Here is a 16,539-nt window from a genome sequence, read left to right on the forward strand (position 1 = left end):
TTCCAATGACTTTAGGATACATTTTAGGAAAAGGTTGTGTTATCTGATACTGATTATTTTATAATGGAACCTCTCCTTTCTTTAAAAGTTTCTGATAATTTTACAAATACTTCATTTATTTAACATGATACCAAGACATTCTAATAGTAGATGCTTTGCTTCTTCCCCTTGAGAAGGAAGAGAACAAAAGTTATTTTCATACATTAAGCCTAGCTGTTTATTCTAGGAAGAGTGTATTTTCTGTGGGGAGCCTAGATGACTTTTTAGTGAGGCTGTTAAATACTAGAACGCCTCAGAGTTATATATCAAAGGTATGAGGGCAGCTTAATGTTGGTTAAGCACTTACCCAAACAGCTGCTTAATATGTGTACATATTTTCTTATAAGCTGTTTCACATTAAAACAGCCCAAGTAATCTCAGCACGCTAAGGCACATATATCTTATTTATGCTCATGGGGATGGGAGAGGAAAAGAATCTTTTAAGTAGAGCTACTATGAAAAGTATTAGATAACAAAACCAAAACCTTACTAGCGGACCAAAGAATGCCTAGTGTCTTTTAAAACTCATAATTACAGCAGTAGCTAAAGAACTTTTGTTAGCCCCTGTGTGTTTCTCAGATTCTTCACCTCTCCTGATTTCATTATGCTTAGACTGTAATCATATATGTGCTTCAAAATACAATAAAATTGGTTGTGTGCACAGAAAGTACATGTATGAACTCTTACTGATCTTTTATTTTTACATAACTTTAACAATTGAATAATATTTTCTTGTTATAGTTGTGTATTCTATATGAAAGATGTAAGTTTTGTGGCTACTGTAACTGCATGAACATATATTCTGCTATAGCTGTGATATTGGTGGTTAATTGGTAGTGACTCCTTCTAGCATTAAATCGTTGGGAACAGGGTATTTAACAGAACGGCATCTGAAAGAGGGCAGGGTACACCGTCAGGATTGAGGTTTGACATAGAAAACTAGCATAAGGGTTTGCAGAAGGTGTCGGTGGAGGTGAGGAGATGAAGTTGAGACTTGCCTAGGAAATGAAAGAAGCAAGAAGCTGGTGGATTCTGGTTTCCCCTTTTTCCTGTCTTCCCTCATCCTCATATTTTGCCAGAACTTGAACAAGTGCTGGGAGTCACTGGAAAGGTCTTGCATGGTCACCTTCCTCTGTCTACATTAAACCTTATCTCTCTCCCCTCCACGTAGTTCAGAGATGCTGGGATCGGCAAGTGCTCATGTCCTGAAATGGAAAGACAGGGCTTTTGCTTTCCTCTTCCCTCTCCCTGGGGCTGCTGCTCCCTTCTTCTTCCATTTCCCCACTGTAAGAGAAGACTGGGTTGTTGAGAAATGGGGCAGTAAATGGGATGAGTAGGTGCAGGATAAGGAATGAGTGGTTTGGGCAATGTACTGTTGACTGTGGAATATATAGCATTGTGGAACAGGGGGAAAAAGAAGAATAAGAAACTCATCTATTGTAGTGAGGATTAAGAGAGTATCTGGGCAGACCAGCTGAGGCCCTACTTCCAATGTAGGTTGTAAGTTGGTAAATGGTGAACACAGTGGCCTTTGGGAGAATGGAGGGACTGGTCTTCTTAATTCACTTTATTAATTTCTGTAGTCATTTAAGAATCTCCAAATAACTTGGTGTTGGTGGGTGAGAAAAGATTTCCTATAACCTAAAAACAAACTGTGAAAACCACCATTCTCCCATCACATTGTTTTGCCTCCTTTAAGCCATTAGTTGGCAAAATACTTTAAACACACACACACACACACACACACACACACACACAATACAAAACTACCAGGTGTTTCTGACTGTGGGTTGCATTCTCAAGAAAAATAGTACACAGACTCTTTCTATAACATAAATATTGTTGCAGTTAGAATCTGGCCCTCTGGATTATTACTAAGAAATGGTTGCTAAATACTGCAGCGTTTGGCTCCAAACTCCAGTTTCATTTTTTTTTTTTTGCTTGTATTTGATCTGTGCATTGGCTCTCTATAAAGTTGAGCATTTTGTAAAACAACTCTTGAATTAATTTGTGTGGATTTTAATGGAAGTGACCCAAATATTTTGTATCTTTTTCATCCTTGTCCTTTGTAGATGAGGAAGTAGAACAGAACAAAACAAAACAAAACTCAGTGACTATAATAGTAATTTTTCGGTTTTTCTAAACATATGCTAATACTCTTCCAAGTATTGTTTATGTAGTTTTTAGTCATCCCTTAAGAAGAGAATTAAAAACATGTTTTTTGTTTTTGTTTTTTTCAAGTACATAGACAGAAACTCTCAAAATAAGTGTCTCCAGAGCTCATTTTTCCCCAGTTAGGTATTTTAGTGTGATGGGGAAATACCCTGAAGATTTTTCTTGTTATTTTGGAAAAGGTTAAACTCTTCATTACTAAATCATTCTTTCCCTTGTTATCCTCATCTCAAGGGATACAATCCTTAAAGAATTGCGCCTTGTAAATTTGAAACTTGCTTAACAGTCACAAGGAACAAGTCTCAAAACAGACAAAAGCAGGAGCCCTCCACCAATAATCATGTCTAGGATGACTATTTCAACAACTATCACTTGGCAACACAAAATACCTTGTTTTTTTTCTTTTATGTAGAAGATTTGAGTTAATAATCTGGCACATCAGATAGAGTATGCTGCCAATTCCTTTGGATAAATGTAGCTTCAGCCTTAAAGATACGGCAGAGATGACTCATTCACACCCTCAAGCAAAGTTGTCTATTACTGGCTGCCTTTTTGCTCTTGCCATGGTAACTGGAGGGACAACTAATCCTATTAAAGAGAGAACGATACAAACTCTTTATGTGTGCGTGCGTGTGTGTTTGTGTTTATTTCTGCAAAAGATTTTTACAGAGCTCACCTCTAAACCATAAACTTTTCTGAGTTTGTGATTGTACACGGATAAACCAAATGTGAGTACAGTAGTCTGTTACCATGGGAGTCGAGGCCTTGCAGACAAGTCACTCAGTAGAGGACCTCTTCAGCTATTCCCCCAGCCTGATCACTATGCTCTGACACTGTGCATTAGTGCCTGGTCTCCCTTTGGGAAGCAAGACAGGTGTGTTCCTTGTTCTCACGTAGCTTATGGCCAATGTGTAGACTTTGCCAAATCACTTACATGTAAGTGATTTTTGTTCTACAAAGTGAGATGTCTAAATGCAGAGTAGTGAACAAAACAGACACACGGGGAGATGAGGCATGAGGTGAGAGTTAGTGGTTTTAAATAGGGTGGTCTGAGAAGGCCACATTGAGGAAATGACGTTTGGAGAGGAAGCAGTCACATGGATATTTGGAGAAAGAATTCAGGTATAGGGATCAGCAAGTTCGAAGGCTCTGAGGTGAGAGAATATATTATGTTCAGGCCAGCAGCAACAAGGCCCGCGTGTCTAGAGGAAAGGCAGAAAGTGGGAGAGTCACAGCAGATGGGGACAAAAAGGGAACTGGAGCTCAACCCTGCCAAGGTCTTTCTAGGCCATTTATAAGGACTTTGGCTTTTACTCAGAGAGTTTTGAACAGAAGAGTTGATGTGGTTTATGTTTCAAACTAATCACAACTGCTGTATTGGGAATAGAATTTGTAGAGAAGAGATTATGTGGTTTTCCTTTTTGCTTTCTGTATTTTATTCCTAAGAAATCTGTTTTCTGCATAATCATATTTCTCCAAAAAGAAAATATATAATTGCATGTTTGCTGTTAGGTACTAGAATTTGGCCTAAACCCCGTAAGCTCATATTCACTTTAAACATATCCAGGAGAATTTTAGTATGTGTATTAAATGATGGGTTGCTGTGTAATTGATAGTTGATATTCTCTAGGTAATCTTTTAATTTATTTATATTTTTAGCCTTGGGGCTCTATTTTACGGAATTGGAATTTCTTAGCTGTAACACACCCGGGTTACATGGCATTTCTCACGTACGATGAAGTAAAAGCACGGCTACAGAAATACAGCACTAAACCCGGAAGGTAAGACTTTTTGGCAGTAATATTATGTGATATATGTAAAGATGAAAAGTCCTCTGTGGTTCATTCCTAAGTAAATCAGTAACACCCATAGGGATGAGGGGAGGGAAATGCTAATAGACCAAAAGAGTGCTTCTTAATTCAGTTCTTTAAATTGGTACGTTATGCTTGTTCTGAAATTTAGTGTTCATAAAGTGAAAAAGGATATGGTAGTATGTAATTTGATGAATTTAGAAAGTAAGTCTCAGAGTTTCAAATTGGAGTAGGATATTAGCATATTAACTGTTTTCATGACACATGTTTATGTATAAAATTAGATGTGTATATTTAACTACTTGAATATTGTGCTAATGACAAAATAAATCAGTTTCATGTTCATTATTTTAAGGTATTTTTTCAAGACATTCAATTTGGTTCTATGATAATCACATAATTACATATAAATACATATTAATGCATGTAAGTACATATAAGTATACATATACATGCATGATAAACACATGTAAGTACATAGACATATAAGCCCATTGTTAACAATCCAAACCAGTTTCATGTCCTTGAGAACGTCTTCCATAAGACCTCATGCTTGATGTTGAAATTGAGTGAAACTCAGAGCTTGGCTGTGTGATCAGCCCCTCTGGCTTTGACCGAGAGAGCACACCTTATTAATGGCAAATCTGGGCGGGAGAAAGTCTGTCTCTCCCCTGGTGCAGGCATTTTCCCCACATGCGGTCTAGAAATGCACCAGGCACATGGTAGACATTCGTGCTGTGGCAAGCAGTGTGCTGGGTGCGACACTAATGACAGTGGAGATCTGCCTTCCTTCACTCTCATGTTTTAGTAGGAGACACCATCCCAGTGTTTGTGAGTGCACTGACTTTCACATAGGGGCCATTTCATTTTAGGAATGAATTTGGTGGTTTTTTAAATCTACCTTTTTCTTCTAATATCGTTTTATTTGATTTGTAGTGCAAATGTCATTTAGCAAAGTCTTTTTGAGTACAGTCAGTTATTGATGATTCCTTTCTTCTCTGCCATAATGAAACATTTCCACCTTTTTTATTTTTAAGAATTGATATGGTATATTAGAAGGAGGTATTGGGTACAGAAAACAGTGTGGCTCCTGTGGAGTCGTTGGTTTAGACTGAGAGCTGGTTCTCATTGTGACCACAAGAGCAGGCCATTGACAGTGGCTTAGGTGAGTCATTTTGTTTCATTCAGGGATCTCTCATAACCAGATTTTTCCATAACTTTTCACTGGCATCAAAGTATCTTCTTGCTTCTGGAGTATGATTTGAAGGATGTAATATGGTTGGAATCACGGAATCATGCAAATTTAACACAGACGTCATTTGGGAAATTATCTTGTCCAATTTTAAATAAATAAAGTAAATGAGTCCCTTTTGTGTTCTCTTGTTCAAGATCATGGAGATAATTAATGGCAGTGTTGGAAGCAAAAGCCAGGTCTCATTGCTGTTGGAATAGTTCTCTTAAGATAGTACCCTCTGAAAGGATGTTTTCCTTTCCTTCCCTTCTTGCCCTGTAACAATGATTTCTTCGAAGTTTTAGGTAGTTAAAGATGAAATGATTAGACTGTGGTAAACTGTTACAGGTAAGGTGTGATGGGGTGTTTAGGAAAACTCAGTGAACAAATCAAATGACTTTGACAAATATTTGCTGGATATGTGTTTAAGTGGTTCTTTCTCTTGGAAAGTGGTTCATCTCTTTGGCTTCATGGTAAAGAAAATAGTTGGGTTTATTACAAGGACATTTGAGTTCTTCAGGATGTACTTTATTTGGGATCCAACTGACAGTCATAATAAGTCTGTGTGGAATTACTTTGTGTGATTACGATTAAGGATCCTAATAAGGGACAGGTTGATATTTATTTTCCGGCTTTCTAGGAGAATATGTTTTTAGAGTTTCTTGAAAAGTCCTTTCCAAAACCAATATGAAGTTCTTAATATTTAAAAATCATAACTTCTGGGACTTCCCTGGTGGCACAGTGGTTAAGAATCCGCCCACCAATGCGGGGGACACGGGTTCGATCCCTAGTCTGGGAAGATCCCACATGCCGCGAAGCAACTAAGCCGGTGCGCCACATCTACTGAGCCTGCGCTCTAGAGCCCATGAGCCACAACTACTGAGCCCGTGTGCCACAACTACTGAAGCCCATGCGCCTAGAGCCCGTGCTCTGCAACAAGAGAAGCCACCACAATGAGAAGCCCATGCACCACAACAAAGAGTAGCTCCCGCTCGTCGCAGCTAGAGAAAGCCCACAAGCAGCAACAGACCCAAAGCAGCCAAAAATAAATAAAATAACTAAATTAATTTTTTAAAAAATCACAACTTCTTCCTTTCTTTAAAAACCCAGTTTTCTTCAAAGATGAAACCACTTAAATGGAATTATTATCATTGCTTCTTTTACAGATGAATAAATGGAGAAGGAAAATGGTGTAAAAATAAGTTTGAAGATAGAAATTCTAAATGATTCTGTTTGTTCTTTCACTTAAGAAAAATCTAACAGATTGTTTAGTAGTAGTTAGCTTACATTTTGAATGTGATTAAACGTAATTTTCTTATGTTTCACAGCTACATTTTCCGGTTAAGCTGCACTAGGTTGGGACAGTGGGCCATCGGCTATGTGACAGGGGATGGAAATATCTTACAGACCATACCGCACAACAAGCCCTTATTTCAAGCCCTGATCGACGGCAGCAGGGAAGGATTGTAAGTATGAGACATGGGAGTTGGGGGTGCTTATTATTCACAGATGTGGAAGATAGAGACCACTTTGTGATGGAGGGAATGGATAGTGAGGCTGATGTTCAGGCTGGTTTTTATTTCAAGACTAATTAATGGATGTTCCTTAGTTTTTATTGTTCATCTCTTAAAATAGTCATTTTAAGGTAACCTAATTATTTGATATATTTTTTTCTAGCATGGGCTAAACAATCTTCGGGTCTCAATATTGTCTTACAAATATTAGAAGTATACAGTTGCATAGGTACAGTTGGAGAATGGACTCAGTGGAATGATTATTTGATTGTTCCCTACCTAGCTCTGCTCCTGTGCTCCCACATTGCACTCCCAGTCAGTGTAGGGCCTCTGAATCCTGTTGGGATCATGAGCAGATTCTGACAGGCTCTGTTTTGGGCCCATTGGTGAAGTTGCAAAGGGTTCCTCTGTTCATGGGGTTGCTGCAGACAGCTCACAAAAGCAACCCCCCAAAGAGCCATCCATCAGCTCTTCTCTCTCAGAAGAATACAACTGGTTATTAAATGGGCCTGGGACTTCATTTCCGTGGGGAGCAGCGTGCTGGTGTGTCTCTGAAACGTGTCTTCCTTCCCTCCGCCTTCCTCCCTCTGTTGCTCCCTCTCTTTCGTCCTTTCTGTTCTTTGTTTTTTTTGTGTTGTTGTTGTTTTTTTTAATTGAAGTCTAGTTGATGTACAATATTATATAAGTTACAGGTGTACAGTATGGTGATTCACAATTTTTAAAGGTTATACTCCATTTATAGTTACTATAAAATATTGGCTATATTACCTGTGCTGTACAATGTATCCTTGTAGCTTATTTTATACCTCTTACTCCCCTTCCCCTATAGTGCACCTCCCCCCTTCCCTCTCCCCATTGGTAACCACTAGATTGTTCTCTGTATTGGGAGTCTGTTTCTTTTTTGTTATATTCACTAGTTTATTGTATTTCTTAGATTCCACCTATAGTTGCTATCATTGAATTTAAGTGTATAACATAGCAAATAAATTCCAACATCAAATTACAATGAATTTTTGTATCTTTCACAGGAAAAGAACTTATTAACTAAAGGTAGTTTAAAATTAGATGTAAAACAGTATATATTGGGATAATTCTTTAAAATAATTGACTCCTATTGCCTCATGTAACCCTTAAATTGCTAGTTCTACTTTTTATGTTCACTGGTAATACCACATTTTCTTTTTCTTCTTCTTATCCTTTTCTCATCCCTTCCCTTCCCTTCTCTTCATGTCTCCCTTCTTTTACTCACATCAATAATAAATCCATATTCCAGAATTGTATGTTAATAGCTAAGTTCAGTTTATCTTAAGCTGTTTTTTTTTTTAAATTTAGAAATAGATAAATTCTCCTTTGCTTTTTAGGTTAAGATTGCCTTTCTTCTCCGTACATAAAGTTTAGACAATCTGATGGGTCCCTTCATAGTAAATATGTCTTTCATTCATTTTGGTCATATGCCATTCCCTTCACCCTTTTGTGGTATTTTCAGTGTCACCTCCATCTCACTGACTTTTCTTGTCCTTTGCCTTGCTGAGTAACTTAGAGACATATGTGCTCCTACTTGCTGCGGCATGGACTGTGATAGAAGCATAGCAAGAGAAAGTCCACCAGAAAGAGCAAATAGTTTAAATTTTCCAATAGCAAAAAGTTTTACTTTTCCAAAGTAATTGCAAAAACAAAGAAGAAAACGTGATGAGATCTATGTGAAGAGATAGAAGTTGTGAATTTTCGAGAAATAGTTACATAAGAATTGTATGGCAAACTGGTACCAAATGTTTATTTCTCTTTTTTTTAATTATCATAAATTTGCTATTCTGTCATTTATACCTTACCTCTGGTGCATCAAAGATTCATATGTGTAGCTTTCTATTCACTATGATAAGAGGACTTTTGTTTTGAAGAAAATGTGCTTCAGAGTTTTAATTTATAAAAAAGAGGTTATGAGTGAGTATATCTGTAAATGGAGTAATTTTGATATAGCTTTTTTAAAAAAATATCTTTATTGGAGTATAACTGCTTTACAATGTTGTGTTAGTTTCTTCTGTATAACAAAGTGAATCAGCTATATGTATACCTGTATCCCCATATCTCCTCCCTCTTGTGTCTCCCTCCCACCCTCCCTATCCCACCCCTCTAGGTGGTCACAAAGCACCCACCGAGGTGATCTCTCTGTGCTATGTGGCTGCTTCCCACTAGCTAGCTATTTTACATTTGGTAGTGTGTATATGTCAGTGCCACTCTCTTATGTCATCCCAGCTTACGTTCCCCCTCCCCACGTCCTCAAGTCCATCTCTACGTCTGCGTCTTTATTCCTGTCCTGCCCCTAGGTTCTTTAGAACCATTTTTTTTCTTTAGATTCCATATATATATATGTTAGCATATGGTGTTTGTTTTTCTCTTTCTGACTTACTTCACTCTGTATGATAGACTCTAGGTCCATCCACCTCACTACAAATAACTGAATTTCATTTCTTTTTATGGCTGAGTAATAATATTCCATTGTATATATGTGTCACATCTTCTTTATCCATTCATCTGTCGATGGACACCTAGGTTGCTTCCATGTCCTGGCTATTGTAAATAGTGCTGCAGTAGACATTGTGGTACATGACTCTTTTTGAATTATGGTCTTCTCAGGGTATATGCCCAGTAGTGGGATTGCTGGGTCGTATGGTAGTTCTATTTTTAGTTTTTTAAGGAACCTCCATACTGTTCTCCACAGTGGCTGTATCAATTTACATTCCCACCAACAGTGCAAGAGGGTTCCCTTTTCTCCATGCCCTCTCCAGCATTTATTGTTTGTAGACTTTTTGATCATGGCCATTCTGACTGGTGTGAGGTGATACCTCATTGTAGTTTTGATTTGCATTTCTCTAACGATTAGTGATATAGCTTATTTATATTGTTATAATGCTTTACATCTATTTTTCAAAAGTCAATCAAAATTAACAGATTAGGGCTTCCCTGGTGGCGCATTGGTTGAGACTCTGCCTGCCGATGCAGGGGACGCGGGTTCGTGCCTCGGTCCGGGAAGATCCCACATGCCGCGGAGCGGCTGGGCCCGTGAGCCATGGCCGCTGAGCCTGCGCGTCTGGAGCCTGTGCTCCGCAACGGGAGAGGCCACAACACTGAGAGGCCCGCGTACCGCAAAAAATAAATAAATAAAATAAAATAAAATTAACAGATTATAATATCATAATCAGTAGTCTAGCCTCCAAACTCCTGTGCAAATTAGCTGTTAATATTTACACACACACACACACACACACACACAACACACACACATCTTCAGAGGGGTTTAGCTAGTTGAATTTGAAATTTAATGATAGATTACATTAAAATCTGATCAGATTAGGTTTTCGATTAGATTAAAATATTAGCATTTTAATTAGATAGGTTTTTTGTTTGTTAGCTTTTTTTCCTTAAGATCAGTAAAAACACAGGATATCATCTGGTCCAACTATCAGGGTCAGCTCTCCTTTCCATATAGTTAATCTGATATTGTAGGACATAGGTGATAAAGAAGTTTACTCTGATAACTAGCCAAGATTCCTTATTCCTTCATTGCCATTGGAAAGGGCTCATCAGTAGCACCCCAGTGTACTGGGGACAGTAATCACTGAAATGCTTCTTATACATTAAATAGAACCATTTAACCTTTCCTCTAGCAACCTTATTGTCATTTTGTAATCTTTCATTTCTAAATTCTTCCTAGAATTCTACGTTTTTGAAGTGTGATGAACAAAATATATAATAATATTTAAAACTGGCCATTTTAGGGTGTAAAAAAAGAGAGTTACCAACTTTTGCTTATCACTCAATATTTGTAGAATTGTATCCCAACCCTATAATGACATTCTAAATTTGTATCATAGTCAGATGTAGTCAACTCCTTTTCCTAAATCTTAAAAAAAAAAAAAAAAAACAAAAAACAACAGTCACTGATATGCTCCTTACCATGTGAGAATTATCTATCCTCTAGGTTCATTTTTTCCTGGTTTACTTGGGTAATTTAAAATACTTAGTAACATTCTTATAGACTCTTTATTTAAGGATAAATAGTTTTTGTTACTTCACAGAATAGTTTTAGTATAGTTTTGCCCTTTAATATATTCACCACTGTAGTATTATGTTCTTAATTTTTCATTCAAAAATATAGAACAGAAAGATAGTAAACAAAACCAACTGTAACTTAATAAATTGATGAAATCCAGCAGTAATATTACTGCTTTCTTAATCTAAAATATGTGTTTACCAACACAGTAAACTTCATTTTTTAATGAATTTCTGAATGAGTAAAAGCTGGTTTAGTACAGTAAGACAGCACTATAACTTTTAGTTCTTATTTTAATTCTCTCTAATAATGGAACCTTATATTTATAAACCATTCTGTTTGTACCTTGATTTGAAGTAAGTGAAACATGGAATTGTAACATTTTTAAATTTCTGCAGTAAACGTGTATGTGTGTGTGCACATGTGTTTATGTGTCAGGATAAGTGGAAGGTGAAACAGAAAGAAAGAGGATGGGAAACTGGAGAAAGAAAACACCACGGAAGTGTTTGAATAACTTTTGTTGGAAAATTGTGGGCTTTAATTCTATTTTTCTTTCCTGGTGGTACTAAGCATTGTGTAAAATGATACAGTTAATGTTAACTGTGCTTCAGATGAAAGACGTAATAATTGCAAATAGGTGTATATTCAAAGTATTTTGGAATAGAATATGAATAACCAGGAAAATAAATTTTTAACTTACCTATACATATAGTAAAGGTATTTAATTGAAAATGATTGCTTAATGGCTGAGTCCATATTCATTGTATATTTCCTTTATGAAAAAGATTCCTAGATTTTAAATGTCCTAAAAATAACTTGTAGTATTATGGAAACAGTGATAGAATAAGTTCTTGATGTAAGTTACATAAAAAGGAAACATCCAAATGTCTGTTTGAATATAGAAGAATCTAATTAAATAACTTTAAATGCAATTAAGACTTGTATATTTATGTTAATGAAATTTCTGTTTATAACCCAGCTATCTTTATCCTGATGGGAGGAGTTATAATCCTGATTTAACTGGATTATGTGAACCTACACCCCATGATCATATAAAAGTTACACAGGTAAGGACAATTTCTGGAGACATATTTATAATTAGTAAGTATCTCCAAAAAAAAATAAGTATCTATGATGACTTTGAAATAAATAAGATTCTTATAGGTAAAATCATGTGCAGGTATTTAATGCAAAAGATATTTAAGGAATTTTAAGAGTGTTTGAAAAGAAATTACATTATTTTCTGCATTTTTTTGATAAAAGGTTCTGCTTTTAATATTCTTGCTTCCAATATAATATTGGCATTTATGTGGGGAGATAGATAAATAAATCCATAGGTAGGTAGATGGATATGAGGGGAGAGCTATAGTTTTAGAAAACTCCAAAGAAGATTAGGTTAATTATATGCATTAGTTTTTAGAGTCAAATGAGTAATTGAAGCCTATTGTAGACAATAATTATATTCTTATAAATCCATTGTTGGCAGCCTCATAGGTTATGAGTGGGAGTATAACTTGGTAAAGCCTTTCTTGAGGTTGATATTCAATAATTATCAAAATCTAAAGATCTTTGACTCTAGATTCCATATGCATATCACTTGCATATACACAAGAAGATCTATACACCAGGATGTTTACTTTAGCATTTTTCATAAAAATGAAATATTACAATATACCAAAATATTCAGTCATAGGTTAAATATCATTGTATACTCATACTGCATATACCATAAAGTCTTTAACAGGAGGAAGGTAGCTCTACTTATTCACATGGGAACTTCTGCATCTTATGTGAAAAAGTTATGGAAAGCTTAATTATGTAACATTTTATTTTGTAAAATTATATTACTTAAGTTCAATTTTGTAAATAAATAAAAAATTACCATATATGAACATATGAATGTGCTTTTAAAGAATAAAAATAGAAAAACACCAATCTGGCAACAGTCTTTAACTGAGAGAGAACTTGAATATTTTATTTTACATGTAGTTAAGTTTAAAAATTTTTATAATTTAGATATTTTGTGCTTTGTATAATAATAAGACTGTAATAAAAAGAAATTATACGTTTTGGGGAAGACAACAGATAATTTTTAATTTTATTTCTGGTTCTCCAGATTTCAGTCTCAGTGGTCTTGATATTATTATGTGAAACACACTTCCTGACATGGGTACTGTGTGTGGGCAGTTTTTAAAATTTAATATATGAAAGCCATTTAAAAAATTATTTAGTGATTCTCTATTTTCTAATATATGTAAAAAGACACGAGATAATTCCTCATTATAAATCCATTTTTTTTAATTGTTTAAAAATTCATATTCAGGAGTAGTATCATTCTCTTAAATTACTCATAAATATTTGATTAGCTTACATCTTAGGTTGTATTGAATTCTGCAGCTGTGATTTTAGCCTATTTTAATTTTTTTATAATTATAAATTGGCCCTTTGGATTTCATAACCAATATAGATACTTGTCTATTATTTTAGGGATTTCAGTGATATATAATTTATTTTGGATTACTTTAGACTTCTTTTCCATCTTGATCCATTTTCTTGTCTTTTTCCTTAATTTATTTTAAGATTATTTATATAGTCACACATACATATATCATGGTAGACACAATTTATATGTGAATGTGTGGGTATATGTGTGTATGTGTATCTGTGTATGTGTTTATATATATATTTTTTTCTCGAGATTGTAAGATCTTTCACTAGGTTAAGGATTAAATATTGTCATTTATTCATCCTATCCAGGGCCGTGTATGTAGTAGGTACTTACTAGACTAAAACATTGCCTTATTTAAACAAATTTTTATTTCTATATTTCCTTTTCTTTGTATCCCTATTAAATAACACTATTTTTTCATACTTTTTAAATTCTTACTAATATGTTTGTATCTTCTTTGTGACGTAGATCTTTTCATTATTTGACCACTGAAAGTTTTACTGTGCCAAAAGCTTCTAAACTAATAAATCAAGAGAATAGATGTTGAATAAAACAATTTTTGGTTGCCAAAATGATGAGATTTCTTGATGGTGGTAGACTGGGAAAAGAGTATGCGAATTAGAGATTTTTTATAGAATTTGAAGGAAATAATTTAAACTTACTGACCCTCATTTTTACTTGTTTTTTTAAAATTCAGTGTATCTTATTATACTTTGGAGATTATATGACATAATAAATGTGGACGACAGTACCTAGCATGCAGAAAGGCCTTGGCAAATGCTGCTTTACTTCCATTCTGGAATTTCTACAGAGAGCTATCTAAGAAATAAAATCAATGATCAGCCATATTGCAATTTGACATTAAAATTAGATGAGTATGTGACATTTACAAAGAAAATAAAGCTATTTATTATTGCCTTTTGAAACCATAAGTTGTGTCTCTTAAATCACTCTATTGATGCAGGTACCTTCCTAAAGGAACAGTACAAAATGTTAAATAATCCAAAGTATTCAAAAAGCTTATGCAATTGCTGATAAAATCTGTTTAATTTTGTAGACCAAATTGTGATGACCAATTTAAAACATGTCTTAAATGGCAACATGATCTGACAGGATCAAGTGTGAGGAATTTACTGTAAGTCATTGTATCTAAGAAAATTCAGTATTATCACTTCATACTAAAAATACATTAACATTGCCTTTTCTCTCCCCCAAATTCCAGGAACAATATGAATTATATTGTGAAATGGGTTCCACTTTTCAGCTCTGTAAAATTTGTGCTGAGAACGACAAAGATGTCAAGATTGAGCCTTGTGGGCATTTGATGTGTACCTCTTGCCTTACAGCCTGGCAGGTATAATCAAGATTTAATTAGCAACGTTGATGTCTTCCTTATATTCCCTGTGAATATTTCTCTTTTCAGTTTTCTTCATCTTAATGATTCAGGAAGTAATACTGATAAGTGCTTTGTTTGAATGGTTGTTAGAAAAAAATCTCATGTTTGAATCTTTCATTTATATGATTTGATTTCTTTTTGTTTTTATGTTTGCTTTGCATGTATAACTTAATTTTATGATATTAATCGTAAGTAGTTCTACTTCTGTAACACTGTTGATTTCAGAATGTAACTTATCAGTGTTACCAACTAACCATATTTATATTATTTATCGTAGGTCAGATTCTATTTATAGTGGGTCAGATTTTCAAGCAATAAACCCTAGTAGATAAATCTTACGTCGATGTTTCAACACCTCTCTTCTCCTGAGAAGGTGTGCCTCCTGTCTCACATATGTCTACAGTTGCTCTGTAAGGCTAAAATAGAATCAGACAGAAAAAGTTTCCCAAATACCTTTAGTTCCCACAGAAACAGGCACTAAATTTTCCAATTTACAGAAGCAGAATTTAAGGTGAGCTGCCTTCCACTCTGTAGGCATTCAGTAAATATAAATTGATTTGAGGTTTTAAATTAAGACCTAGGGAATAATTGGTTTCCCCAAGGGCTTATTTTTTAAAAAAATATTTCTTTATCTGTAATAAAGTTTGGAGATTTAAAAATAGATCTTTGGACAGATTTCTAGTTTTGAATATTTAGAGGATTCACAGAATATTTTGCTCAAGTCATTTTTAAATTGCTCTGTTTAACACAGTCAGTATTGAAGTCAGTATTGCTGATTGGGTTTAGAAAACAAATAATTAAAATTTCAAGCCTTTTAAAAAATTTTCAGTTGAGTGTATCATCGGCATCCCTGCCGTATTCCTGAGCCTTCTCTCTCCAACCCAGAACCTGTGCATTGCCTGAGGAAGGATGGCTTCAGAGGATCACAAAGGGGCAATGCAGACTCATAGGAGCATTGATGTTTGTTGAGCTCATTACTTGATAATAAAATGTTAATGATTTTCACATTTTTACAGTCTTATAAAGAGGGCCTCTTTTTTCCTTTGGGGACATTTTTAAAATGGATGAAAAAAAGGGGAAGAACTAGGAAATGAATTACAATTGATTTACATTTTCAAAGTCATTTCTGTACTCCCAGACATCTCTGCTACCTCGGTAAAAATTGCTCAACATCCCTACACTTCTCTCTTTCAATATGCATTTGGTTTATATTTTACCTGAGGTTTTCCTTGTTATCCTTGCCCTAATTTCCCTTTATCCCTTCATGATGCTTGTGAATTTTGTGTAGTACAGGGAGTTGTACTACACAAGTTGGAGGAAAAAGGATGCTAAGTATGGCATTAGCAAACTCTCAGCATAATCACGTGATTGCTATTTAAGTTACCTTAGCAATAATAGTACCACATATGTAGCAGTGTCTTTTTATAAATGAGTTTCAATAAATTTAGTACGCTGATAGAAGACAAAACTGTCGGTTTGCAAGTGGGTTTCAAATGTATCAGTAGAGAGTATTTTAGAGATGTTATTGACTCAGTGCCTAGCTGACTGGGAGGGGACTACTTTAGGATGATTTGTTGGACCTGAAACCCATTAACTATTTCAGGGTAAGTATTAAACTGATAGGGGCCAAATGTGTATGTCACCCATTTAGATTGACTTATGTCCTCAGTGTGGTAGTATGGTTCTCACAGATATGAAGAAACTAAAAGTTTGCTTTTCTCCCTAAAGAAAACCAGAATTTTAGGCTGGTACAAACTCCCAGTACTCTACCTCCATACATGGCCTGTGTATTTCAGCCCCTTCTCTGGGGGCCCCCGGCTTGGAGCATACAAATACATACATATTGCGGGACTTAGCATCTTCAACTTGAAACTTA

The 16,539-nt window shown here is 35.2% G+C and overlaps 1 protein-coding gene across 6 annotated transcripts in view; it reads left to right on the forward strand.

Annotated features, from left to right (window-relative positions):
• Positions 1 to 16,539, forward strand: part of CBLB (Cbl proto-oncogene B) — a 212,187-nt gene that overhangs the window by 112,064 nt on the left and 83,584 nt on the right. For all 6 annotated transcript variants that reach the window (XM_065876496.1, XM_065876494.1, XM_065876498.1 and 3 more), the window contains 4 exons: positions 3,871 to 3,992; positions 6,582 to 6,719; positions 11,798 to 11,885; positions 14,490 to 14,621. In XM_065876496.1, the coding sequence (XP_065732568.1) occupies positions 3,871 to 3,992; positions 6,582 to 6,719; positions 11,798 to 11,885; positions 14,490 to 14,621 (480 nt within the window). The remainder of the gene's footprint in view (positions 1 to 3,870; positions 3,993 to 6,581; positions 6,720 to 11,797; positions 11,886 to 14,489; positions 14,622 to 16,539) is intronic.

This window comes from Phocoena phocoena, chromosome 4 (genome assembly GCF_963924675.1).
Source record: "Phocoena phocoena chromosome 4, mPhoPho1.1, whole genome shotgun sequence".
NCBI classification, from domain to species: domain Eukaryota; kingdom Metazoa; phylum Chordata; class Mammalia; order Artiodactyla; family Phocoenidae; genus Phocoena; species Phocoena phocoena.